Here is a 27034-nt window from a genome sequence, read left to right as displayed (position 1 = left end):
AACGTATTGGAGGTTAGAAAAACATGAGCCGTCACTCTTGAACAAGTATATGACCAGATGGGACTTTCATAACCCCCCTCACTCCATCCTCATTTCACTAATGGATTTGTGGTGTTCCAGAAATACATGCACTTTATTAATTTTTTTATTTTTTTTTATAATGCAAACATGCTTCATATTTTTTATACTCTGGTATGAGCTTTCACTCACTTTATTTTAAGGCTTTTATTTTGTATCCAATCATTATTGTCCAATCTAATGAAAGGAGAGTATCTTTTAAAGCGTCGCTTTGAATCCAACCTTATTTTATGAATGAAGTTAATTTTCTGTCCTCCTTAATGATTTTATTCCCATTTACACAAGATACTTAACATCTAGATGGAAAACACTGACATCCATAAACACATCTTCTCATGGAATGGGAAATGATGGGGACTGATATAAGGAGATAAAGGGGACAGACAATGGAATGGCTCTTCTATACCTCATTTACCAGCAAACCGCTTAGCAAAGCCATTGGCATTTCCGGGGTCAAGGGAGCTAAATGAATGTTCTTCATATCCTATGGTGACTCGTAGAAAGGCAAAAGTGACACACACAGACGCCCCCCCCCGCCTCCCCCCCCCCGCCCACACACACACACACACACACACACACAAACGTTGTTTCTCAGTCAGTGTGATTTATACCGGGACCTCGGGTGACAGTCATGGGCCGTTGATTCTGTCACAGCAGAACAAGAGAGAAATAACTTAATGGATGTGGATATTGAGTAACAGACATTAATGCAGAAGGCCAGAATAACAGGAAGGGAGCCCTGACCTCTATGGCAAGAGCAGAGAAGACAGAAGGCAAATGGGCACAGATGATCCTCAGTCTTGATTTACAGCAAGAACTGCTGTTCACAGTACTAAACCATAATCCAACAACTGATGCGACCTTTCCCAACCCTAACCTTTTAAGCGGTTGAAAACAGGTGTTTAAATTAACCAAGAAATAAACTCTGTATAAAGGAGGGAATTATTTCTTGAGCGAGATGGAAGAAACAATTTTAAAATCCCATCCATGATGTGAAATATCCCCTTTTTTATAGTAATGTTAGTCAATTGATCAGGATCTGGGTCTAATTAAGGTCCTCAGACAATTTTTCACAGTGCATCTCTAGTTGGTATACATCAGCAACTTGTAGTTATTGTTAAGATTGGTTTTATAGAGGACAAAAATTTTAGACAACTGATTGCTTTGTTGAGTGTGGAGCACCAGGACTATGCTTTGGTAGACTTCTAAGAAAAGGGAGTTGACTGTTGCATCCCTTGTTTTATTTGTCGATGACACTTACTTTTTCTGAAAATACTGCCCTCATGCACAATTTTTAGACCATTCAGCAAAGCAAAAATATCTGCACTACAGTACCCAGTACCATAAAGGAAGGATGATGGCAGAAAATGCAGAACTGAAAGTAAATCTTATAATATTTTAGAAGAAGGATTTGGAAATATATAGAAACTTGGAGTCTTTTGTTGTTCTTACTCTGAAACATTGTAGTTTTTAAATTAAGCTCTGACCTCATTTATATAGTGAGTCCTTATCATTTGGAAAGAACATTGTATGTTTGGACAAGTGGAGATGTTTCTCAAGTAATGTCATTTTAATGATAAGTCAAATGATTAAGCAATTAATCTGTTTGAGTTACTATGGGAATCATTTTCTTATGTGACTCATTTTGGGCCCCTCTTTTTGTTTGTTGCCTTCTGTCCCAATTTGTCTCAATCTACCTCCTGTTGAAAGTGATGCTATTGCCTCAGCCAAGTCTTCTCATTAGTGTTTTCCAAATAAGGGGCATCCGGTTTAAGTTCCAGTCTTTACAAGTTGCCATTAACAGAGATTTTTTCCACATCCCCTCTCCCTGATGGATGGTGTCCCTCTGGGTTAATAGTCCAAATATATCATAGAAGCCAGTGATGCGGTCTGTCATGCAGCATTTCCTACCAAACTAACTGTTGTGGTGAGGAATTTCAACATCAGTCACTGGAGCCTGCTATAGTCAGATATACCTGACGTTCATTTAATTTTGAAATGCTGTGCCTTGCAAAATTAGTAATACCCCTTGTAATTTTTCCAGAGGTTATCAGGATATAATTACCAACAGCGACATATTTTATTTCTATCTTGTGTTATGGCCCAACACAGAAACATTCAAACTTTTTTTTTTTAGTAAATGGAAAGCATAAAAAAAATAGAAATAGAAAAAAATGTATGTCAAATATCACATTTCAACCCCCTTGGGTGTAATTATAGCTGCGTGGTGGTTGGGCTCATTCATATCCCAGCTTTCCACATTCAAAGACTAACATTTTTATCATCTATATATATATATATACCTTTTACCACATATATACTTTTTACCATATATCTTTCTAAAACTGCATTCATTTAGCCCCATCCATCTTCCTATCCCCTGCTGAAGAAAAGGACCCACACAGCCGGATTCTGCCAGAATGGGGACGCTGTTTTCAAATAATTTGAAGTTTTACCTCACAGATGACATTTTGCAGACGAGCCAAAAAATAAATTAATTCCTCCTCTCAATAGAGAATCTTTGTCCAAACATTTGCTTTTCTTTTTCTCTTTGGTAGAAATTCATGTCTTGTTAAATTTCCAGTTGTTTCTTATTCTCTGATCTGTTTTTGGATGATGGATTAAACTAAGCTCTGTTCAGGGCTTGGGAATTGTTTTGTGGCTTTCTTTGCACGTAAGTGATCTCTAGTTATTAAATATGTAACTTGTAAAGACACCTTGTTGTACTGTTTTTGATTTAGATTCTTCAGCGTACAAGAGGTGACATGAAAATGTACCGGATAGTTCAGATTTTTATGTATGTGGCTCTATTAATACCCTACAATCTCTGGTTAGCAACAGAAGCAGGACAAGTCAGAACTGTAGAGTTGATTCTTTTGGATAAAAAAAAAAAAAAAAAATCACTTTGCTCTTTTACACCAAACTCTGAAAAAGAAAAATAGTTTGCTGGAGATTTTGTCCCTCACAACCTCGGACAGTTTGGAGCACACACTCACTCTAATGTAACACAATAGAATACACACACACATTGCCCAGGTCAAACAGCAAGCATTTATAACCAACCTCACCCATGACCGCACAGCCTCGGCCCGATTAATTCAGCCTCCACAGACATGGATCCTCAGGTTAAACAGCAGCCTCGCAGCACTGAGCCAAGTGAGCAGTCTTGATGGATGACTGCGGCTCAGAGTCCTGACGTGTCTGATAAACGTGGAGCGGCTGATATGTTTTTAAACAATGTAGTCCTACCCACACATTTAACATCCATACGCTGAAACCAGGGAAAAGCTTTCAGGATGATTAATAACAATTTTAGCTCTTTCCAGGCAGGGGATCTGTAATACAGAGGGGCTGATCTATCTGTTAAATGATAGCTTTCTGGCTTTCATGTGCACGGGTTTTCATTCAGTCGGTATGCCAAAATGTGACAGCACTGTTGTAGATGGAGTGAAAATCTTGACAAGAGAATACAATGAGTTCTATGTTTATGCGGGAGACAAAAAAATATATAAAAAATACTGCTGACACTGCATGATCATTTACATTTGATTTCTTTCAGCATCAATTCAGACATGCAGACCGGATCAACAACAGGCCATCTACGTGAGAGAGATGCTGATGGGCTGTTGGACCGATTTTGTTAGAGGAGACAAAGCGGAGGTCCACATCCTCAACCTCATGTTGACCAAGGTAAGACTGTCTGAGTTGTACAAAACTGAGATTACATATGAGCACATCCAAACAAGTCAACCATTATGCTACCATCAGCAGAATGCAAATACACCATTGCAGTATTTTTGGCAGAAGCGTCATATGAACACCTCAGTCAATCTGTGAAAAAGATTCAAAATTCAGTCAGCAGGTGAATACAAGATTATTATTTCTATCCTGAAACCTTGCATCAGAAAAATTGCTGCAGCTTAAGCCGATTTGTGTCCTGGCAGTTGGAAGTTTTCATCAAACAAGAAAGTAAAAAATAAACACAAAGAAAAAAAAATATTCAATTTTTAAATTCCAAATATTTAATTGAAGCTTTTATTTTCATTATAAAAATAAAATTCAAGAAAATCTTTTTAGGATTAAACTGAAACCAAAAATACTTGCAAAGTATCTGTTTACCTCAACTGCGTTGACACATGAATATTCTTAACACAGAATAAAGATAAAAGAACAAGATCTCTTATAAAAAAAAAGTAGCATGTGTGTCAGACTAACTTCATTTTTGTAAGTGGGATCTCTGAAAGATTTGCCTGGACTCGGCTTGTACAAGCGGAGCTATAGAGAGAGTCAGAATAAGAGTATATAAGCAACCCTATTTTTTTTTTGCTAGCCGGTCATTGGTCAGACTGTCAAGCATGCCCACATGAAAGAGGTTTAGTGAGAACAATAGATCTAAAAGTCATGCTTTAGAAAGGAATCAGGGATACCCTGAGAGAATCTATGCAAACATGCAAACCCATAGAAGAGAAAAAAGCTCAGACTGGAATACAAATCAAGAACCTTCTTGCTACATGGCAACAGTGTTATCCACTGTTTCACTAAGTGCAACTGCAAAATAAGAACTATGTGTATTAAAACCAGTATCAGTAATGACCCACATCCACATTGTTCCAGCATGGAGACACATATGCTGTAATACCCACTCCCTCTTCCCCTCATTCTCTCAATAAACCTTGATGTAAGTGGTTTCAGCTTTTTCCATTGCATTATTAAAATACATAGAAATTCAGCACGCTTGAAGTTTGTTTATATCCTTGGCAGCCTCAAATAATTGGGAATGCATTTCACATCCTTTACAATTATTTTTTAAAGAGTACACTAAGCACAAAGGTTTATCAGTAAATATCGTTGCATATAACATGGTATCCAATATGTTAAGTTGTCATATTGAGACGTATCCTTAAAATGTAATCCATTTCTGTCACTCAATAAAAAAAAAGAAGCTAAACTCAGATATTAATTAGGTCTATTACACACATGGGATATATTTAAACATTAGTTTAAGTGTATTTCTTCTAATTTTGGTTAAGATCATAACATTTGATTTTAGAACAGCCAATGAAGTCTCAAAATTCAGCGTCCCCATGCTGACGTAGAGCAATCCTCCCCCAATCATTCCAGGGCACTTGCCAGCAACTGACCAATCAGCGTTCCAAGAAGAGTACTCTGACAAATCTGACAGTAGCTAGCATGGAAAACACACTGCAGTCAGCGAGATTTAGAGCTAATAATAGCCACTGACAACAGGCATATTACCCAATTTTCAGTGGCTAATATGCATTCCAGAGAACCATTACCCAGAACGTATAGAGGGCGGTATACAATTTATTAAATTCCCCAAACCAAAAAGGAGTCTGGAATAATAATAATAATAATAATAATATAATAATAATAATAATAATAATAATAATAATAATAATAATAATAATAATAATAATAATAAAGCATTTAAACATTATTTCATATAACTGCTTATTTCTAAATATTTTCCTGAAAGCAGATTTTCACAAGCTGGTATTATTTTAGTCATTACTCACCCATTTTGTACTTGCAAAGTGCGTCCCACGGCATTCATACTCACATCCAACCAACCCTCATTTTTCCTCTTGGGCTTTATTGTTGATTTCTCTATTATTTCCCACTAATAATCTCATAGACCTGATGCAGGACAAGTTAGAGAATTTTCTGGCCTGCCGTGTTTACCTCAGCGTTGGTTGATAAGGCAAAAAAAGACTCAAAAAATTTCTTGGGTAACACACTGAGGTCCGTTAGTCTGCCGTAAAAACGGGTGACTTGTCAGAGGGCAGTTCTACTTCCGCAAGGGGGCGGGGCCAGAGTCATGTCAACTGTCAGGGCATGGAAAATACATTTTTAATACAAATATGTTGGAAAGGTATTTCCATGCAGAACACAGCATATGCATTCTATACTTAGTTTGTCCTCATTTTGCATGAATTATTGCATCAATGCGGCGTGGGATGAAGGCAGTAAGCCTGTGCCTCAGGTGTCATGGAAACCAACATTGCTTTGAAATTAACAAGTTTCTTTTTAATTTTAATTTTTTTTTTGACACTTCATAGATTCCTCTTGACACCATCACAGAATTGTTGGACTTTTGATGTATAAAGAAAAGACACACAAGCCTTTTGTTGTTCACAAATGCACAGTGACCTGTGAGGTTAATAACCGCTTCTTGACTCGGTGCATTTTGGCTCGCTGTCACAACGTACTGAGCTCAGATGTTATCAAAGATAGCTTTTGTTGAATTAGTCTGTTCTTGGTCAAATCTGTGGCTCTGTATTATGTACAGAGGTTTATTCCAGTTCAAAATGAGCAGCCGAGCCATGCGACGTGATAAGCTGATAAACTCAGCACTGACAGTTTGATGTTGCCCAGGAGGAATCAAATGAATGCTAATAATGTTCTCAGAGGAGCTTATAGGGAAGCTGCTGCAGCTAAACTGCAGACCAAGGCTGTAAGATCAAAAAATGATTGAATTATAATGAAACATGCTTTTGTTCAAACACATTTGACTGTGAATTTGACTCAACGTGCTGCACACAAACTAATCCTCATGTTGAAATGAGTCCACAAACTATGTCATGACATCATAAAATATAACACACAGAATTTCACTGCATATTCAACGCTATTATACAGATAGTGGAGACATTTTTCAGACACTAGAAATGACTACAGATTTTCCCAACATGTCAGTGTTTTTCTGGCCTTTTTAACTGATAGTTGATTTAATTTGGCAGCATTTTGTTGTTTTTTTTTAAAGAGATTTTCCTGCTAAAGTAACACAAAATAAGTGCTGATGGCACACTGGGGCAATTTGATTTTTAAGCAATTCTTTAAAGAATGACATTGAGAACTTACTTCAGAAAACTTTTAATCTATGTGCAGTTATTGCTCTGCTGGAGCACATTTTTCACTGCCCAGTGCTGTCGGTCGGCTCACATTATTCATTCCTTTATCAGCGAGTTGTTTGTACTATATGGGACTTCCATTTAACCTTTGTTAAACTGCTGTTTGGTATTTTTAGTTTAGTTTTTCAGGATTTATATTCAGTTTTCTCACATGGATTGAAGCGGCTCTCTTCATTCTGCCTATGATGGTGCAATACTGTGTAATCTCATTAATCCATTTTATCTGTTAAATCATTGCAGTGATCTTTCCCTCAGATGCTTCTTGGAAAACCTGAAAGATTATTTCTTAACTAAAAAAGTGCTGCAGTTTATAATCAGTGTGGTAAGTTAGGCGTTGCATTTTACAGTAACTATTTTGGCTGTAAGCATGACTGATGGCTTCATACAAGTTTTATTTCCCAATTCAGTTTCAACATGTTGCAAACGGGTGTTTGCATTTGTTTCAAATGCTGCTGAGCCTGACACTAAATCAGTGGAAAATGCATCCCGATGATAAAACACATTTAACACATTTCTGGAAAAAAGACATTTTAGAATACTTCATTTTAGTGTGGGGCTTAACAAGTTTCAACAATGATTAAGTCCTAGAAATGCAGAGGACATCATAGAGAGCCGTCATACTTTTTTCTCAAATGGGACTAAAACTGAATCCTATTTCATAATAACCCCATTATGAATAAATCCAACCCCATCTTAGTCATTTTGAAAGGTAACTGAGCAAAATCCGTCTTCAGAAGTAAAATTTTCTGAGACACATTGGCGACTCTGCCTCTTCAGTTCTTGTACGGTTTATTAACTGATTAAGCAGATGTTTATGATTCAATCTCCTAAGTCTGTGAAGAGGCAGACTTATTTTTTCGACTGCACTCCAGTGAGATATTGACATGCCATCTATTTAAGAACAATGAACTGGCAACAGCTTACAACTTCTTCTCATTTTATTAAATATAATTTAGAGGCTATACTTTGAATTTATAGGAGTCGTTTGGCCTTGATGGATGGATGGGTGGAGGAATGGATTTGTCTTTGGAGTGGATATTTTATCAAGTGAAATATATAATAAATTAGTCATAAAATGTTTTCACAGAAAACTCTTATCTAATCTGTTGTAAAAAGAAAAATAAAATGCAGGAAACACACACAAAAAAATAGTGAAAAATATACAGTCAGCAGGGAACTTTACTCTCCCTACACCTTTCTTTGTCCTTTAAAGTTCCTTATCACCTCCTTCCTCATCCTTTTATTTTTTTTCTTGATTTACAACCCACCCGAGACATTTGACTATCACAGTTTGACCACACTGCTGAATTATAGCAGGAGCATCAAGCGGCTGCACAAGCCAGCAGAATTTGCTGGGAGGTGCTGCCTGTGTGCTGGACCCATTGATGTCACACACTGGCTTGGTGTCTTGGCACCAGGCCGAGACTAGACCAATGGAGCCGACACAACTTAGGGGATAGAGAGCCAAAAGAATAACTGGAAACTGCATCAGCAAAGGCCCTTGAAAAAAAAAAGAGAGAAAGGATTCAGAGAAAAACAATTGTATCCTGAAAGCTTAGGAACAAAAGCAGCAAAAGGTGAGTGATCTGGGTCAAAGTTCAAGATCAAAGTCACAAAACTGGGCTGCAAAACAATGAAGCTCATTAGAAAGGAGTATTTAAAGAAAACATCACCGAGGTGTCTCTGTATGAGGTGCAGTGGCTCTGCAGGAAATGCCATTCATTGACTTACTGCATGCAGATGTAACACGACTGAAGTAAATCCTCAGAGGTATTTCTTGGCAGATGCCGCACTGCTACACCTTACAACTCTTTAGTTCGCACTCGTGTTTGAATAACAACTGAGTTTTTTCTTTTCTTTTCAGTAACTGTTATCTGTCATCTTTGGCAATAATAAATATTCCGCATGGTAGATGGAGGACTTACCAAAACATTATTACCTCTGACTCTCGGCCATGTTCACGCTGCATCGTATGCATTATACATGTGTAGGTGTGGGCACATGAAAATATTTTAGGCTTTATGCTCCACCAAGCTATGTCATGGAGTAATCTGTCAAAGTATGTTTTCAGACAATGTAAAATGTTTTGGGTAATTTATTTCTTATTCATATTTTGTTACTTTAGTGAAGTGTTTCATTTATATGTCATTTATATCTGGAAATGTGAGATTCCATATTAATGTTTCTTGAATTGGCTTCTTCTTTCAAAACAGAACATGTTGCCATGACAGCTTCTGCTTTTAGTTTAAAGGCATTTACAGAAAGCAATATTTTTTTTTTCAGAAAACAAATTTCTCTTTTTCATTGTTCTAACTGCTTCTATACTAATCATATATTTTATAATGAGTCTAAAGAAATTAGTTTAACTTAATATCGACCGCTGCATAGAATTACGTGCCTTTTTTATACAGCATGTCTACATTTCCAGTTTGAGCTGTGTAATGGTTTCAGACAGTCTGAGGAGAAAACAGTGAAGACAATCCGCTTTTAGAAGTGACCAAGATGTTCATAAATTCAGGAAGCAAACGCTGACATATGCACAGCCTTTTTTTTTCCCCTCAGAGGAAACTGAAACCATTAATTAGATGCACTCATTACTCCAGTCCCACTCTGCACAAAACACTGTTAGTGTATGTCTATATGCATGCAGGATAACACCTCCCTCCGTCTGTTAACTCTCGGCTTGCAAACAGCTCCTTCAAAATGCATTTGTGTCTGGCTCACAGGCAATTTGACTTCAGTCTCCTCAGGCCTAATTTGCTCTGCAGGCGCCCAAAAATTTGTGTAGCTCCAGCTTGGGTTCGTGACAGTTGTCTTAGTTTCTGTTCTGGCGATGTCAGGTAGGGAGTAAATAAATTCAATAGAAGGGATTCATGCTGTGTCTTCAGTGTGTTGATTGCCTGAACAACAGTCCTCGTCTTACAATAAACATATTTTCAAAAAGTGGAACTGCAGGTATTTAAATATATCAAAGGTGGACAAAGGGAAACATTTCAATTTATGAAAATAACTTCTTTATTTAAAAAAAAAAAAAAAATCACTGCAGAGATGCTTTCAAGGATTTTTTTTCACACTTTCCCTTTTTCGTCACACTGAGATTTAATGTTGAAATGATTAAAAATGAATAGAAAAGAACTAAAAACCCAAATCTTTCACTTCTCCTAAATCCAATTATCTTTTGGCTCTTAAAGAAGTAAAAGTAATTAGAACTCGGATTTATTGGTGTTAAGTTGGATTGGAAATATATATCTCCAAACTCCAATTTATTATTCCGCCACCACTCAGCGCCATTTGCATCCATAAAACTCAGCAGTTCGAGCTTTACCCCACGCACATGTGGAGCATAGTAATTAAGCCTGATTCATAGAGTGACGGTATCGGTGATTAGCAAATCACATCACCATTATGTTACAATGGATAAAATATAGCTGATGAGACATTACATTATGTGGTAAATTATGTTAAGGGGTTTTATATTCTGTACAATTCTGATGAGATTAGACATATATGGGAGGACTGGTTGAAATATATGAAAGCATGGTGAAAACAGAAATTTTCTACAAATGCTTGAGTTTTGCCAATACTATGGCTGCACATTACATAAATTATAAAAAATTACAGCTCATTGGACAATGAAGAAAATAATTACCTTTTCCCCCTTTGTACAGCACAGAGGTGTAATAACACAGCATGGCTGCATTACCTCATTTTACGTCTGCATCAATACAAAAGCAGACAGGAAAGAAAGCTTTCATGCCTCCACCAAATATAAGCCCTTCTCATATGACTGGCACTGCTTTTTCAGCGGAGAAGCATGTGGTGACATTTCAGAGCTCAGCTGCGAAAACCAGGAGGGATTGTCACGTCCCTCACTGATTTGTAGTCGCAGAGAAAAGGAATCAAACTTTTACTGAATTAAACTACCGTTGGGGGATATTTTTAAACTTGCCGTAGCAAGCACAATATGTCCCCTCGACGCTGTCAACTTGACGCCTGGTAATTTAAGGGCAGATCGGGAGGTTTGCAAATGAGGGAGAGGTGTTAGACAAAAAAAAAAAGGTAAATTCTGATGTAGCAAAAAGAAAAAAAAGAATAATAATACACACACACACACATTTAAAACTGAGCAGAATTTGAATTCTAATAACTTTGACAATAAGTATGTAACTGTGTGGCTTGATATTACAATTATAAAAACTCAAATGAACTGAAATGTGTCTCTGTCTATTTTTGTCTTGCCAGGATACTCCATTCTTCAATCTTCACATGAATCTTTCAAAACCAGTGATCCTTATCATTTCATCCTCAAAAACGGCTTACGCTAACTGCGACCCCTGCGAAGGCGTGAAAGTTTATGTGAGTAGCACCGCTGAGTTGTTCTATATGTACGTCAATACACATATATATATATATGTATGTATACATATATATATATATATATATATACATAGTTTGTATGCTGAAATATTACATGCTGAAGTACTTCAGCATGTAATATCTGTTGATTTACTTGTGTTTCTCAAAAATCTATTTTAACCAAAGCTTTTTACAACCACACACTTTATTCTATTTGTGTTTTATGTCAAAAAGCAGCACACATCAGTATGTATTCGAAGGATACTGGTGCTTTGAACTGTAGATTATGTGGATCTTTTTTAACAAATATGCTGTTGTTGAAGCACTAATACGGCATTAAATGTCCTTTATTTCATTACTGTGAGAGTTTTTTTCCTGTGTCAAAGTCTAGTGCCGGCTGCTTTACATACAGTAAAAATGACACAGCTGTGCAGTACTCTGAGTCTTTTGGAAGGCTGAGACCACTTTGATTTTCTCCGGATATTCCCCAATGGCTTGCTCTGTGAGAAGCAGTTTTTGTTTTAGTGCTTTTATTATCCACACTATAAAACCAACAAGTAGCCAGTAACTAGTGGGGATGATGGCATTGACTGTAAAATTAATGTACCAGTAAATGGTAGTTTCAGACTTTTATACACTGATCATGTATTAAAAAAGTGCATTAATTGAACTGCCAAAATAATCAGATGTAGGTGTAAAAAGTAAAAAAAAAACAAAACAAAAAAAAAAAACACTGAAAAACAAGCACAGCGTTTTACTGGTTAATTCTAGTCTGATAATGACGGGGATATTTAAACATTTACAGTCATGATGGAAAATTAGCATACCACTGTTTTCTTGTTTTTCTTACATCAACATATACATTTAAGCTATATACATTTATTACTATCATACATGCAAGTAGTGAGAGTGGGAGGGAAAACACCTTTTTAACAGAAAGCCTGAAGACTCCTCAAGAATCAGTAGACATATCTTATGATCTCTTCAGTCTTTTAAAAACTAACATTAAGCCACATTTGCTTTCAGAATGGTCTACTTTAATTTGAAGTCTCAGCAGTGTGTCCTCATTCGCTCTTTGCGTGTTTACAGAAGCTCTTGCAGTCTTGGAAATATTTCCTACTATGATGAACATTGTGCAGACATACTGAAGAAATCACATGTGTAAATTAAGTGGAATAACAGCTGTCCAATCAATGTGATGACACACTTGCAGGCGTGTCAACAATTACTGATATGCTGACAGCAGCATGGTACCACATCCTGTATCGTGTCCTGTCAGGAGCCTGGACAACATTCCCTGTGACGGCAGGATGTTGTTGTGAGATGAGCTCTATCACTGGGGGATAATAGCGCTTTGCAGCAGATTGCATTGTAAGAGAATAAACATCTGTTCAGCATCCGAGAAAGTACGTCAACAGCTTGACAGCATGTCTCAGTGTCACAGCTCCTCTCGGCCTCCCGAGGCTGCCGCTAACACTCAAGGTTGTTTAAAAAGCCAGTAGGATAGTGACTTTTTTTAAAGTCTTGGGAGCAGTCGTGTTTTCTGTTAGTAAAAGTTCAGTGATTGTCAAAGTGAGTTATTCTCATTTCATTCTTTATGGGAAATATGACTGGACTCTTGCACTTGTGTGTTATAAGTAAATCAGCCTGTCGCGTGGAACCAAACATGTACAAGACATTACTCCTAACTAATATGAAATAATTAAAAGGTCAGTTGTTTCAGCCATTCCCATTAGACACCGGTCCTGTTTTTGGCTATTGCTTTCAAAATCTCTGGTTTGTTGAAAATTGTTGACACTAATCTGATTAAATTTCCATGACATTAGGCTTTTTACCTTTTTCTTCATGTCTTCGTTTTGACGACTCCTCCATCTGCTTGTTTCTGTTGTGAATTCCCCTCCTGCTTTTTGATGTTTTCAGTCTCTTTCCACACTATTTTTGATCTTATCAATCAAATATTTATTTAGAAAGAGATTGAACTCCCTGTGGCATACTCTGAATTTGGGATGGAAAGGCATGCACACAAACTCACAGGCCAGGATAAAGGTTTCTAGAAATTTAGAAAATAGACAAGTCATTGTAACTTGAAGGATAATTCAGTGACATTATGGGTGTTTCATTAAACATCTTTAATTCTTAATTTGAGATGGAAACATTTTTAGCTTTTTGAATCCCTTCCCCAAGCATCTGCGGAATAACAGACTGAGGAGGACGTAGTTGTTGAGGTAGGATCTAATATGCATTATGCATTTCAAACCCTTGAACAAAAGAGAAGCAACTCAGAATTTTATTATTTAGTTGAAAGAGATTTTTTAATGCACTGAGACACTTGTAACACGAGGAAAGCATTGCTGCTCTCAGCATTCTGGGAGCATAAGTCCAATTTAGACACTACCCTCACTACATTTCTGCTGCTCTTCACTTATCCAAGAAACCGAACATGCAAACTTCTTTACTTCCCATTCATCCAGACAAGGAAACAGCAGTGTCTAGTCAATGAGATGGATGTATATATTTATACCTTGTATGGAGCCAGATTCCAGCCGACTGTGGTGACGCACAAAGCTAAAAAAGGTCCCATTTCCTGGCCCCACTCAGGAAGCAAAGGAAAGACCTTGGCTCCAAAGAGGTTGTGCAACTCGGCTCGTGGACACTTAACCATAATAAACATTTCTTTTTCATAGGCCTGCTCAGTGAATAGAGGGAGAGTTTGGTGAAGGATAAGAAAAAAGAAGTGGAAGAGAATGACAAGGGAACATGATGAGAAGATAGGCATTGATCCACTCCTGTGTTTTTGCAGTTAATGAAATGCTGTATTTGTTTTGTATTTTACAGGTGAATAATTCCACAATTACACTGTTGAATCCACATCAGAACAATATCCACAAAGAAGAAATCCCCCATCAAAACGAGGAGTTGATCAAGTGGGCAAAGCAAAAATTTGAGGGTGTGACTTCATTCACTACCGTTAAAAATCCCACACTAATTACACTAACAGAAGCACAAGGTAAGAAAAATGTTCTTTAACTTTACTTGGGTTAACAAAGAGGTTTTCTTGCCAGTGTAGAGACTTGTCAAGAAATTTGTCCAGTGCATACATATGAATCGTATTACAATAGGGCATATAAAAACCCCACAGCGCAGCATTGAAAACCAAATAAAGAAATGCTGCTGACAATTCACTAGCTAAAGATCCAGACTGGCACCAAAATTCGGGCATGTCACTCTGCAGGTAAAAAGGTAGAGTGGTCAGCATCTCGAGGGAAAATCACCGAACTGATTCTTAACCACCTCAGCAATGTTTGCTAAAGGAACCTCAGGTTTGTCTCATTCATGGACGACATGAATACTTGATTAAGGAGACTTTCAAAATTCTATCCAGTGTGTTTGTCAGCAACAGTCCAATCAGCAATTGCAATTTTTTTAAAAGTGAAACGGTGCTTAAAGGGAAGAACTGAATCGTTTTACCCCCGACAAACTGTCAGAGTTTATTATTACAAATGGCCTGTCGTCACAGAGATACCGTGGAAAATAACTGATAAAAAATGTTTTAAATGTTATCAAGGGGGAACATGCTGTCATTATGCCCTATGTAACTAGAGCATTTAGAGGGAGAAAAATAAGTTAGTTCATTTCCAAAACCCAAACGGAGTTTGGAAAAATGTAATAGACAGATATGTCCGTGGCTGACCTGAATACAACAGGGATCAATGGTGTAACTACCACATGTACACGTGTATAAAGATAACTGCAAGTAAATCTCCCATTTTTGTCATAATTATTTTATGTGTTTAATGGTTAAATCAAAGACTAGTGCATCAAGCTAGGTCCAAAACCTGGCCAAAATCAATGTGTGTTGGCTACAGATCTATTTTTATTACCGTACAGTTGCTTTGTAAAGCAGTAATTTTTCAGACATGCAGCACAAATATTCATATATAGCCTAACATACATAAAAACATTTATGTAGCTGTTGTTAAGTAACAGACAACACAGACTATACAGATTACACTTTAATACTATGCCATTTTACAGTAAAAAAGAATATTAGCCAGTAGAGCAGAACAAGAAACATCACATAGTCAAAGGGATGTTGAAGATTGAAAAGAATGTTAAGAATGTCAATGTTAAAAATAATATTTTTCTTTTCTTGTCCACGTTGTGAAGTGTCTAATCAAATTTAGCAACTTTGTCTGAAACCTTTTTCTTGAACTACACTCTTATTTTGACCTGCTACTTTGACTACTTTAACCTCTGTAACACTATTAAATAGATTTAGTGAACTGTTTTGTGGTAACTTTCAACTTTCTCATTATTGTGCATTACTTTGCACAGTGCCTATGTTTTAAACATAATTTTCCATTAAAATGCTCTTATATTCAATGATCAATGATGAGCTGTGATTTGTTTTTTTTCTAGGAACTAAACCTACAAACATACCGACAGCTTCTCCTATGGATTGTGTACTTAACAATGAAGACATCTCAGAAAAGCACTTTATGAAGATTGACATGCTTCCAGATAAGATCTCGTCTTGTACACTGAAATCACAAAACCCCGACCATGATGAGATACATATCATAAACATTCCAGATACTTCTCCTGTTCGGTAAACTTTATAATTTTAAGAAACAGAATTTTATGTTCCTCAGTTTTTACCAAATTTTTTTTTTCATAATCCTTTTGTTTTTTTATCCACATGGCAGCAATGTATCCTTGCTCGTTAAAAGTCAGGGCATTTCTTTCTTCCTGAGAGGTCCTCAGGGCACCACATGGACCTTCCTCAAAATGGGCTTTTTGAAGCTTGGTGTAAGTTTCTATTTTATGTGTATTCCTTTAGAAAATGTCAGTATAATGGAATTTATTCTAAAACAAATTTCTGTCTGACTCAAAACAATCAAGTTGATTGTATTAGTGAACAATTTCTAGGCTTTCTGAAGTTCCTTTTATTATTCTGCAATTGTCAAGTACTTGTTGTAAGATATTACTAAGAATTGATTTTTATTATTGTCTTCTTTTCCTATAGTCTAACAACGACGTCCAGATACAAGCTTTCCCAAAAACACTTACACTACCTAAATATAATGGTACAGTGAGAGGTGACAAAGCAGATGTCGTACAGAAAATGGCTTTGGAATATTTTAAAGTCAATTATTTCACCAGCTACAGTGAAATAACACTGGATGCATCAACCATTTCTCTAGTGATTGAAAAACAACACAATTTACCAGGTATGACATTTAGTTTTCTTTCTTATCAGAGAAAAATAAGCTGTAAAGTAAAACAGAAAGTAGATGCACAAAGCTGGGAAGCTAGTGTTGCACTATTGATACAAATTTTAAATGTTGCTTTTACTTTATTTTTAGAGATATTTCCATCAGTCAGAGAAGAAATGGTAAAAAGTATGATTCCCAAAACAACTGATGCCCCAAATCAGATGCTTCTGAACATCCAACTGTACACCTCCCCAGATTATCGCTTTCCCTTAGACCCTCTAACCAGATTGCAGACTAACAAGAGAATCTACGCACTGGTAAGGATTCTTGTTTACAGTTTTTTCTGACTACTCAAATCACATTATTTTACAAGGCGCATTTTGGTTCTTTTAAATATTTTATGTTTCAGATCATTGAACAAAATATTAGTATCAAACAAAAAAAAAATGCAGTTTTCAAATATTGATGCACAATGTAAAAAAACCATTGCACCCATAATCAAATAATTCATTAACGGTAAATAAACTCATATTTTTAGTTTAACTTTGTTTCTTCTCCAAGCTGGATTATTGTTAGACTTGCATAATCAAGAAATAACAAATGAGATACAGTCATTAACGTATATTAACGTCTATCAAGTGGAAATACTTTCAATGCCTTTTCCCAGGGCATTACTGGGACATTTACTAGGACTTTAAAATATATAGTCTAATGTTTCTCACAAAACAGAATCAATAACTAAACTTTCAGCAATAGTGTATAGAGAACACTCTGTACACTATTGTTGTGTCACTACATTGTATAAGTGAAACAAAGCTTCGCTCTGGGTAGACGGGGTCACTCCATCTGCTTTATTTGCCAGACTTATTTTAGTTTCACCTGGGTTTAGTTTGCGCCTGCGAGCAGCCACATCGTCATTCTTGTGGACTATTTTTGTAGAACCATGTGACGTTATGATTAATTTACGTCTACTTTACTCTTCCTCAGCCAATCAGTAGCACATTCCTCTTCCTCTTAGCTCCTGCTCTCGTGCTTTCACCTTCTTTGTGCTGAATTAAAGTAATCTGCCACATTTTTACGTACAGGAAAGATCTTTGTAACGATGGCAAAAGTAATTTTCTAGCTTACTCATTATTAAAAAAAGTACTATCATTAATAATGGCATTTGTTTTAATGCCATTCTTCCCATCACTGCAAATGGAAAACATGAAACGGAAGTAAATATAATGAGTAGAGTAAGGATACCAAAGTTACTTTAAGAGTACTTGGACAACTCATCCTGGAGATTACAAAACAAAATTTGTAAAGTGCTGTTGATTGCTAAAAGCAACTATTGCTTACATTTCATTAAAAGTTGTGTTGCTTCCCTGCAATTTATTTACCATCTTCTTTGTCGCTTATAGATATCTACAAACACAATAGGTGACATAAAAATGGCCCTCAAGGTGATTGGCTGCAGCATAAGGCCAAAGGCCTCATCCTCTGCAGAGAAAGAGCTCCCGATCTTCTTAGAGTCCTGCACTGCAGAGCCCTGTCACAACAGCGCTCGGCTCAGCTTCTCCTTAGATCAGATGCCAGAGGGGACATCCAGCTCATGGGTTCTACAATGCTCTGTCAAGCTATGTTTCTCTGACCCGTCGTATCAGGGTGAGGTAGGTATTTCACAATGGCTTTTTGACAAAACACCATATATTTTCAGGTGTTTTAAATGAAAGCAGAGCCACAAAACATTCTGCATATTAGACATGAATATCTCAATTTCAGCTCAGAGGTATTTACATCTAAAGTGTTATGAATAAAAAATTTTTAGGGTCTGAGAAATTATTGAAAATATTACCATAATCATAAATTATTATTTTTTCATACTTTGAGGGAAATATTTCACAAGCTTTGCCTGAAGCGAGATACCTGTGGAAATCCCTGGTGGATTCTCCTTTTATTTGCTTTGCCCTTATTTTTTGTTCACACCTTCAGGATTCTGCTTTGTCTTTGTGGGTCTCTTTGGTTTTCAACTTTGCAAGTGAAAAGCAGCGTTAAAGCAATGGCATTGTATTATTGATGTGCTCAATGCAAAATGTTGCACTTTGCTGTTATATTATTATCCCTAGTTTGTGTATTGTGATTGTCCAAGTAATTTAAAATACTGAAAAAGTTTTTCAGCTCTTTACCTGAGAAAGGGAATTTATTTATTTTTTATTTTATTTTTTTATATTACCCACAGATCTGTGAGCATAACGTGAGGACAGCAGAGGAGAACCTGGAGGTTATGCAGTCATGCCAACCACAGGGTGAGAAAAGTTATTTATTATTATTACTACTACTACTACTACTAATAATAATACTAATAATAATAATCATAATTTTAAATTACCTTGATTTTTATAAAATGATCTAAAAAATGTTTCTTAGTTGTTTGTTTCATAGTAACAAAATTGTCAAACTCCTACACAAATAATGATAACATTTAATTTAGCTTCCATGCCCCTTGGACTAAACTGCTAGTCAGTCAGTCAGTTAGTAACTGAGTGATACTATGTGCTGAAGATCTATAATTGCTTATGGCGTACACACAATGCTGCCTGGGTGATTGTCATAGCAGCAAACACAGGATATTCAATGGAGCCCATGAGCGGCTGTAGGGCAGGGCCTCGTCCTTTAGGAAGGTCTGCAGGCTGACCTTGTGGCCACCGTCACACGTAACAGCCTTCTGGGGAAAGAGTGGCAGGCGGGGGGGGGGGTAAAATCCTTTGTGCTTCCAAAAAGTTAGACTATTCTGATGTCCAGACAGATTGGTGAGCTTTGAGCCATGAACATTTTTGTCTCAAAGAAGGATGAGTTTCTCTCAAACTGAGAGAAGCAAAATCTGTGACTAGAAAATGAATGCCATGCTATTTAACTTCAATTTTGTAGCAGTTCATTAAAATAGAACTCTCTATTTTATCAGCAATACAATTCATTGCAAATAACATTCCAGATGCTGTGTTTTTTTTTTCTAATTCTTCTGTTTTTTTATAATTCATAAAGTTTTCCTTGCAAAAGCAAATCTGCAAATCAGTTTTCTAAATTAATTTGTTGGTTCACTTCTTCCTTTAGTCATTAGCTCTCTTCACACATTTTATGCTCCTTGTTAAATAAAAACAAAAAAAAGATATTCTAACAGAAGCTCTCAGAATTGTATGAGCATGTACTTTCACACAGGCCCATATTTCAGAATGAACTTAGTAACAACACTGTCTTTTAAATGCAAATTACATGTGCCACCATTCTCTTCACACTTATCTGAGTCAGGCTGCAGAATTCAGATGAAATCAATTAATTTGGTTATTACATGTCACTGAAGGTGTCCAAATTGTGAAGAAACACAAAACATTTTTTTTTCAAACTTTGCAAGTCTGACAAACCTTTTCATGGAGTTAAGTTTATTATGACAGAGATATAATAATGACTCTAAATAAGCATAACTAACAGGCGTCATTATTTTCCAAGTCTTTATCAAGCGGCAGTGACTGCTCCATTCAGTAATCCTTCCTGTTTGCTAGTTTTCATACCAGGGGCATGGAGTCATGGCGCAGGCTTGATGTCCCTCCGTACCTCCCCACCTGCACTGCAGCTTCTGCTTCCTGCAACTGTTTATTCAGCTTTGCTGTCAAAGACTCACTTATACAAACTAACACGGCCAGTGATTGGAGAAAACAAGTCTCTGAGGAAGGCCGTCTCAAGATGCTGTGATGTTTCTTCCCAATTCAGAGACAAGGAATGTTCCTTTGTAATTTAAAATCAACAAACGAGGTTGGAATGCAGTCACTATTTCAGGACACCAGATGTCACTGTTTCAGTGCCCTGAGGGTAATTTAAGGATGGCTATTAGTGTTTTTGTTTGAATAGAAGCAGCTTTATGCTTTGCGATTAATATACAAATGTTAAATCAACAACACAGTGTATATATTAGATTCCTCAGAGTGCTTTTATTTTTTTACCTTAAGGTTTTCTGCTAATAGAAATAAGTGATTCCATCACTCCATCATACTTTTCTCAGTACTTCAGTTTAAATTCAACTATTGTTTGTTTTTAACAAAAAAAAACTTTTTCTGTCCCATGTGTACCCCTTTAAGTTAATTAAACAACAGATGAGTTGAGTTATGAATCCTATTACAAAACTTAGCTTGTTTCAGGAAGAAGCAGGAAGCTGCAGAAGCAGGTGAGAGAAACTATTGTGCAGGTGATGATGAGTTTCTTAGAAACCTTTACAAGTAGCAAGCCAAGTAGAGAGAAAAAAAGGATCTGGTTGCACACTGTCTCTATTGTTGTACAATTCAGTACAAGCATTGTGTCTGCTTTAGTGGAGATTTCTGACAGCTTACATGGTGCTATTGCAAATTTGAATTTTAAAATCGATTCCTCTCAGTCAGACACGCAAACATGTGAAACACTAAACCTCTTTCAGTGTTAAAATTGATGAAAAGAACTAGACAGTAACACAAAAGGTTTCAGGAACATCCAAGATCTGTTTTTTTTTAATACACGAAAATGAAAGCCCTGAATTCATTATTCATTTGTAGAGGTGATAGGGTTGAACAATATTTGATAGAAGGGCAAAATTGATGTTATTCTCAAGAAAATATAGTCAGGGTTTTATCATAATAAAACAACTACAAAGTGAGAATGGCTTTTTAGTGAAAGCTTATTTTCAGAGGGCTGAGCAATTTGCAGTGACTATATGCTATGCTTTCCTAGTTTTTCACAATGTACAGCTGGTACCTAAAAAAATAACTACTTTGCAAAGACATCGCTTTATAGATTTTAATATATATATATGCTTTCCATTTTGGAGGAGAGCCTTTGCCTTTATACCACGAATCAATCTATTTAGAAGTGGTATTGGAGTATACCTATTTCTAATAATGAGCTGAGCTTAAATGGAACAAAGACAAACTCTATCTATATTTTCTAATATGCTGCTACTAACTTCTAATTATAACCTCATTGAAATACAATTATTTTTTAAAATCCATTTTAAAATTTGAACTGCAATGGCCACCATTGCTTCATATGTGCAATAAAATTTAGGTGGACAATGACATAAAAATGCCAACTGAGCTATATTTAAGTATGTCAAATATACTGACCAGCAAAATTGGTAATGACTGCTGGCCAGTTGTTTCCAAATGTAAAAAGATACAAAAACCTGCAGCCAAACCAGGTGGATTTGGTTGTAATTTCAAACAAAAAGGGAAGAGCTGAAAGATGCAGCATTACACTCTGAGTGATCTGTTTCATACCTGTCACATTGCATAGCTTAACATTTAGTACAACTCAATTTGATCACATTCAATTGCTGTTCTTTAATTAAAGGTTCATTACGCTGTTTTTTTTTTGTTGTTTTTTTTCTTTGTGGACTTTCAGATCAGCCATGCTTTGATTTTGGCCTGTCAGGTGTTCTTGGAATTGCTTTTGGAGGGTTCCTGATTGGAGTGTTACTTATTGGAGCTTTGTGGTTTATCAAGATTAAAACAGGTAAATGCATGTTCTGTTTTATATCCTATGCGAATTATAAAGTGTGGAAAAAAAATTACATAAACTTGGGTCACTTTTATTCAACATATTAGCACTAGCTCAGATAATTATGTTTGCCACATTTAATACCTACATTTTAACCTCCACAAATCGTCTAATACTGTATCATTTTGCCACCAGTTAAAAGGAAATGGATTACCCAAATAGTTTCCATTCAAAACAGGGTAAAGAAAACATGTGCATGCTTTTATTTGCAGTATTTTTGATTATTGTAATAATCTTTGCCATTATCTGGAAAGAAAAGCATCAACTCGCTGCTGCTTTAAAATGCTCTTGTCCAGTATAATGCCACAAAAATAGGTAATTTTTACACAAAATCTTACATTAATTTATTAAGTTCCTGCATGCAAAATATTTGATTTTTAAATGTAAGAGATGAAATGGTCTTAGGACTAAATGTGTTTCAGGGTCACTTGAAACCCTGAAACACCTAACCTAGTTCAGTTAGGTTTTAACTATGCAGATCACCCAGCTATCATAGACCTGTGTTTTACTACATGTTCCCTGAAAAGAACTAAACAAGTGAGACATCATTTAGTTTCTGTGTTCCTCATCTCAGGAGAAAACCCACTGAAAACCTCTGATGTACAAAAACCATTGGCTTTTTAAAGTCTGGCTTGCATATTTGCTATAAATAATAAATATTAATTGCTTGTATCATCCCATAGGTATTTACTTGTTGTAATATTTGTAAAATGTTTATCCTTTGCCATTAGGGTAGATGTTCACTGCTGTTCTCCATATTTCTTCTCTTTGAATATTGTGTTTCAACTTGTCAAATGACCCAACCAAATATGTTTAGACATAATGCGGTCTCATTGAATTAAACTCAGGGTACCCAGTTGGACTTGACATGAGGTCAACTGCTGCCAGTTTTTCTGGTAAGAAGTATAACTGTTCTTTGTGATTTTCTTCATTTTTATTAGGTTCTAATCAGCATCTGCCTTTTTTTTTAAGGATGTCCCTGTTCAAGAGCAAAGCGACAACCTGTGTCTTCCAACCCGTCACCCTCCGAGAATAGCAGCGCGAATGCGAGCATCGGAAGTACTCAAAGCACACCGACCAGCAGCATGGCATAAGAGCATTATAGGGCTATACTAGCAGGCCACCATCCCTTCTGTGTCATCTTGATGGGTTTCAAGATGACACTTGTTGCATCAGTCCTTAAAAAAGCATTTCTTTATACCCTGCTCTGTTTAAATTGTTGTTTAAAAAGCACAACTGATGATATTTGACATACCATGTCTAAAATGGGTTTGATCTGGGAGTCTGTAGCTAGATGTGGAGAAAGCATGAATGTTTTGATATTAGTTTTTAATGCTTTCCTTTGTAGCCTCTCTGTAAATTCAAATTCCTCAGCCAGGGTGTTGCAGAGGCCAAAAGGGGGGGGAAGAAAAAAAATTGGCTCCCAGCAACAGGAAAAACAAACCATATCCCCCTAAGAGCTAACAGGAAATTCACGACATTCTTTCCAATGAATTGTGCGTGTGTGATGGGAGCACAATAATAGTTATCCAGGAGACAAACTGGTCCAAAGACAAGCTTTGAAAAACAGATGGAAAGATGTTTTGTGAACATTTAAGAAACAAAAATATGACGGGTTGCATGCTAGGTCAGTCCAGATAAATTAATCAACAACATCAAGGGATCTGACATTCTGTATATTGGCATTTCCAAATAGGAATACTTCCTTGTATGACTAAATTGCAGTCCATGGACCATGGTTTTATTGCTACCTCTTATTGAGTAGAAATCTGGAGCTAAGGTAAAACTTAAAACTAGGTTTCTGTAGTGAAGTTTTTTTTTTTTTTTCTTACTGTCATTTCTTGTTACCATATTAAAACCCTAAAGTGGCCCTATGGGCCATTTTTAGCTCACAAAATAAACTTATGATGCCATTGTCTTGTTATCCAGTGGATAAATAAGTGTCATCATACTGTTTTTCCATAGCACTCATTTAAGATTAGATTTGAACTACATTTAGTAAAAAATTAGCAAAACTAAATGATGAAAGAAGACATTTAATGTAGACTAACATGGATTGTTTTTTTTACTTTCATGAGCTGAGAATGCATCACTATTTTATTGCTGAGTACCATTTTTCAATTTGTATTCCTGTATTCAGAGCTGAGTAGTGTTTGTAGAGATTCACCAAGTTACTACATTTCGATTTCTAAGCATCACACTGTTGCATCTTACTATTTAACACTCATCCAGCTCTTTCTTCTAGGTGGAGTCCCACCCCTCCAAATCGTGTTGAGGTTAAATTTCAGTCGTTTTAATTTGCACAATACCCTTTGTCACCAGTAACACCAGTTATTCACCAGTACTTACCAACCTTTTGTGCATGTTTTAGGTCTGTGGAACAGACCTTTGTCTCATGAATTCAATTCTTGCATTATGATTTTCATTTCACTGTTAACCTTGTAGATTTCCTTTTGTTGTACACATTTAAAAATCAAGATTTTATTATTATTATACCCTTTTTCCTTAGCATTATTGAGTTAAAAGATTTTTGTTGGACTTAACAGGACATTTATGAAAACTGAAACAACCTTGATGACGGTTATACTTTTACCTGCTATTCATTTAGACTTATTTTGCCTCTCTATCAAAAGGCTGTTCAACCCTTTGAAAGACTCAGTATTCACACTTACTTGTTGTAATAGTTATTGTACTTTGATACATAAGAGCAGAATGATATTGTATGTTACAAAAACTAATATTCACACATTCATGGTGAATGGGTGAATGTCTGAATGTAATTTGAAGAGCTTTAGGGTCCTCTGGACTTTATAAAGTGCTATGCAAGACATTTACAATTAATTTATAATCACAAAAATGTGCTTCTCTAAATTTGATTGAGACATAAATATATATATATACATATATATATTTCATCTAAATGGTTGAATGTATCTTTTAATCTCTTATTTAAGTCAGCTCTGAATACAGACCATTCAGACTCTATAGCATAATTAATAGCATTTCTACATCCCTCTGTAAGTTGACATTGACATATTTTGTTAGTTCTTGTAACTGCTCTAAAGGCATTTGAACATGTAAAAAAAAAACACAAAAAACAAAACAAAACATATTTTCACCCGTTTCTAATCTAAATAGGTATATTTTCAATATTAGTTTGTGATCAAAATGAACAGCTCATGTCCAAACTGTATTATATTGGCTCTATATAAATATCCTGTTTTATTTATTCTTGTTCTGCTTCATTCTCAGAACCTGTTCCAAACCAGTTTTGGGATATGTGTAGCATATTTCTCTCCTTTATACACATGTGCATTTGTTTTGAGACAGAAACAAAGAGGGCCAGTACAAATTGCCACTTGAGAATTTGTGCAATATGGTGAGAGGTTAACTTGCATGTAATGTCCATATGTAATTTTTTTGTTTTTGTATGTGTTATTTGATAGTCTTTCTTTGAATCATTCCATAAACTAGTGCCCAAACAGGGCACAAGACGCATCTCCTTGTATTTCAAAACATTTGACTTTATTCCACTCATTTGAGACAATGCGTGTCACATCACGTACTGGTCACACTGCAGTTTCATCCTGCTTGACCTTTGTCCTCTCAGTCCTCTGTGAACCAAACACATAACAAATCTGTGGAGTGACATGTCAACATTGTATTGTGTTCATGCTACTATCCTCAGACCGTCAGTTCTGGAGACAGAACGTCTCACCATTTAATACATTCCAGATGACTATTCAGCACACTGTTATCAATGTACGGTTCCTCCCTTATTTGCGATATTGACACACATTTTGATATGATAGGATAGGGAATGTGCAAACTGCCCGGGGTTAAAGCAACCCTTATATCCGTCACAACAGTAAAATTAGACAGGATGTCAGTTCATCCACTTGTTAAATCTGCAGTGTTATCTTTGTGCTCATGTGGGCTTTTGCTGTTTTAAGTGGTTTGATTTGTTGAGAATGAACTTTGGTAATTCATTTTTTTATGTTGTTGTTCTTCCCAGAGACTCTGTTTCTAAAATCATCCTAATAAAGTAAATTTAAGAGACATTTCTGGGTTTTTTATTCACCCTTAATATAGTGTGTGACCATGAGCACTCTGCATGCACGTGTGAATCAGCAAGACCATATTGGAGATTGATACAGCAGCAAAGTCAAATACACAATAGAGCAAGCTCTAAAACATTCCTACCATCAATGGAAACACAGGAACATTAAACGATACAACATCTCCGAGCTATAATTTCACAAGAGGTTCAAGAAATATTATTCAATAATCACTATAAGAGCCGATGTATTTATTTCCTTGTGTCTGATACAACTGCAGTGGGATTTACAAAGGCCTGTTCTGACAGTGAGGTTCCTACGTAGAGAGTTCAGTCTACATAGGACTGAAACTGCTAATATAAAAGTCATATATTAGCATCAACTTATGTCTTTTAATTAAGAACTACTGTGCAGGGCAATTCTCTTAGATTTCAAAAATGAAGCATTGGCATTGTTAGAGGGAGCCTAATAAAAACCAACCCTCGTGTTACGCTTTACTTTTTTACTTTGTACAGGAAGTCCGGGACTTCAGCTATTGATAAATGCTTGCTTCCTGTTGTCATGGACAGTGAGTTTGTGGATAGACCAAATGCATACAGAAACTGGGAGTATGGATCATGTTGAATTTTCTTTAATAATAAAACAGAAAACTTACAAAACCAGGAACACTGAAACAAGTCAGGATAAAACAATAATGGGGAACTAGGAGACCAGGATGAAACAAATAAGTAATGGGAATAAAAAGAAGAAATCAGCAAGGAATGACTGAGCGTGAGTAATACATACACTGAGGAGCTTGATCAGGGAACAAGGAAGAGATGCCTGATTAGGAACA

At 36.2% G+C, this 27034-nt stretch overlaps 1 protein-coding gene across 2 annotated transcripts in view; it reads left to right on the top strand.

Annotated features, from left to right (window-relative positions):
• Positions 1–26202, top strand: part of eng (endoglin) — a 38871-nt gene extending 12669 nt beyond the window's left edge. The window contains exons 3-14 of one of the 2 annotated variants that reach the window (XM_055040531.1): positions 3638–3768; positions 11253–11366; positions 14202–14373; positions 15786–15975; positions 16073–16175; positions 16393–16597; positions 16733–16899; positions 17986–18234; positions 18804–18870; positions 21986–22096; positions 22990–23037; positions 23114–26202. In XM_055040531.1, the coding sequence (XP_054896506.1) occupies positions 3638–3768; positions 11253–11366; positions 14202–14373; positions 15786–15975; positions 16073–16175; positions 16393–16597; positions 16733–16899; positions 17986–18234; positions 18804–18870; positions 21986–22096; positions 22990–23037; positions 23114–23235 (1679 nt within the window). In that variant the 3' untranslated portion in view covers positions 23236–26202. The remainder of the gene's footprint in view (positions 1–3637; positions 3769–11252; positions 11367–14201; positions 14374–15785; positions 15976–16072; positions 16176–16392; positions 16598–16732; positions 16900–17985; positions 18235–18803; positions 18871–21985; positions 22097–22989; positions 23038–23113) is intronic. The other variant, XM_055040532.1, reaches the window with a different exon arrangement.
• Positions 26203–27034: the final 832 nt, after the last annotated feature.

Source organism: Poeciliopsis prolifica, unplaced genomic scaffold (assembly GCF_027474105.1).
Source record: "Poeciliopsis prolifica strain line A6 unplaced genomic scaffold, Auburn_PproV2 SCAFFOLD015, whole genome shotgun sequence".
Lineage (NCBI taxonomy): Eukaryota > Metazoa > Chordata > Actinopteri > Cyprinodontiformes > Poeciliidae > Poeciliopsis > Poeciliopsis prolifica.
The sequence above is the reverse complement of the archived record's forward strand: the minus strand, read 5'-3'. Positions and strand labels throughout refer to the sequence as shown.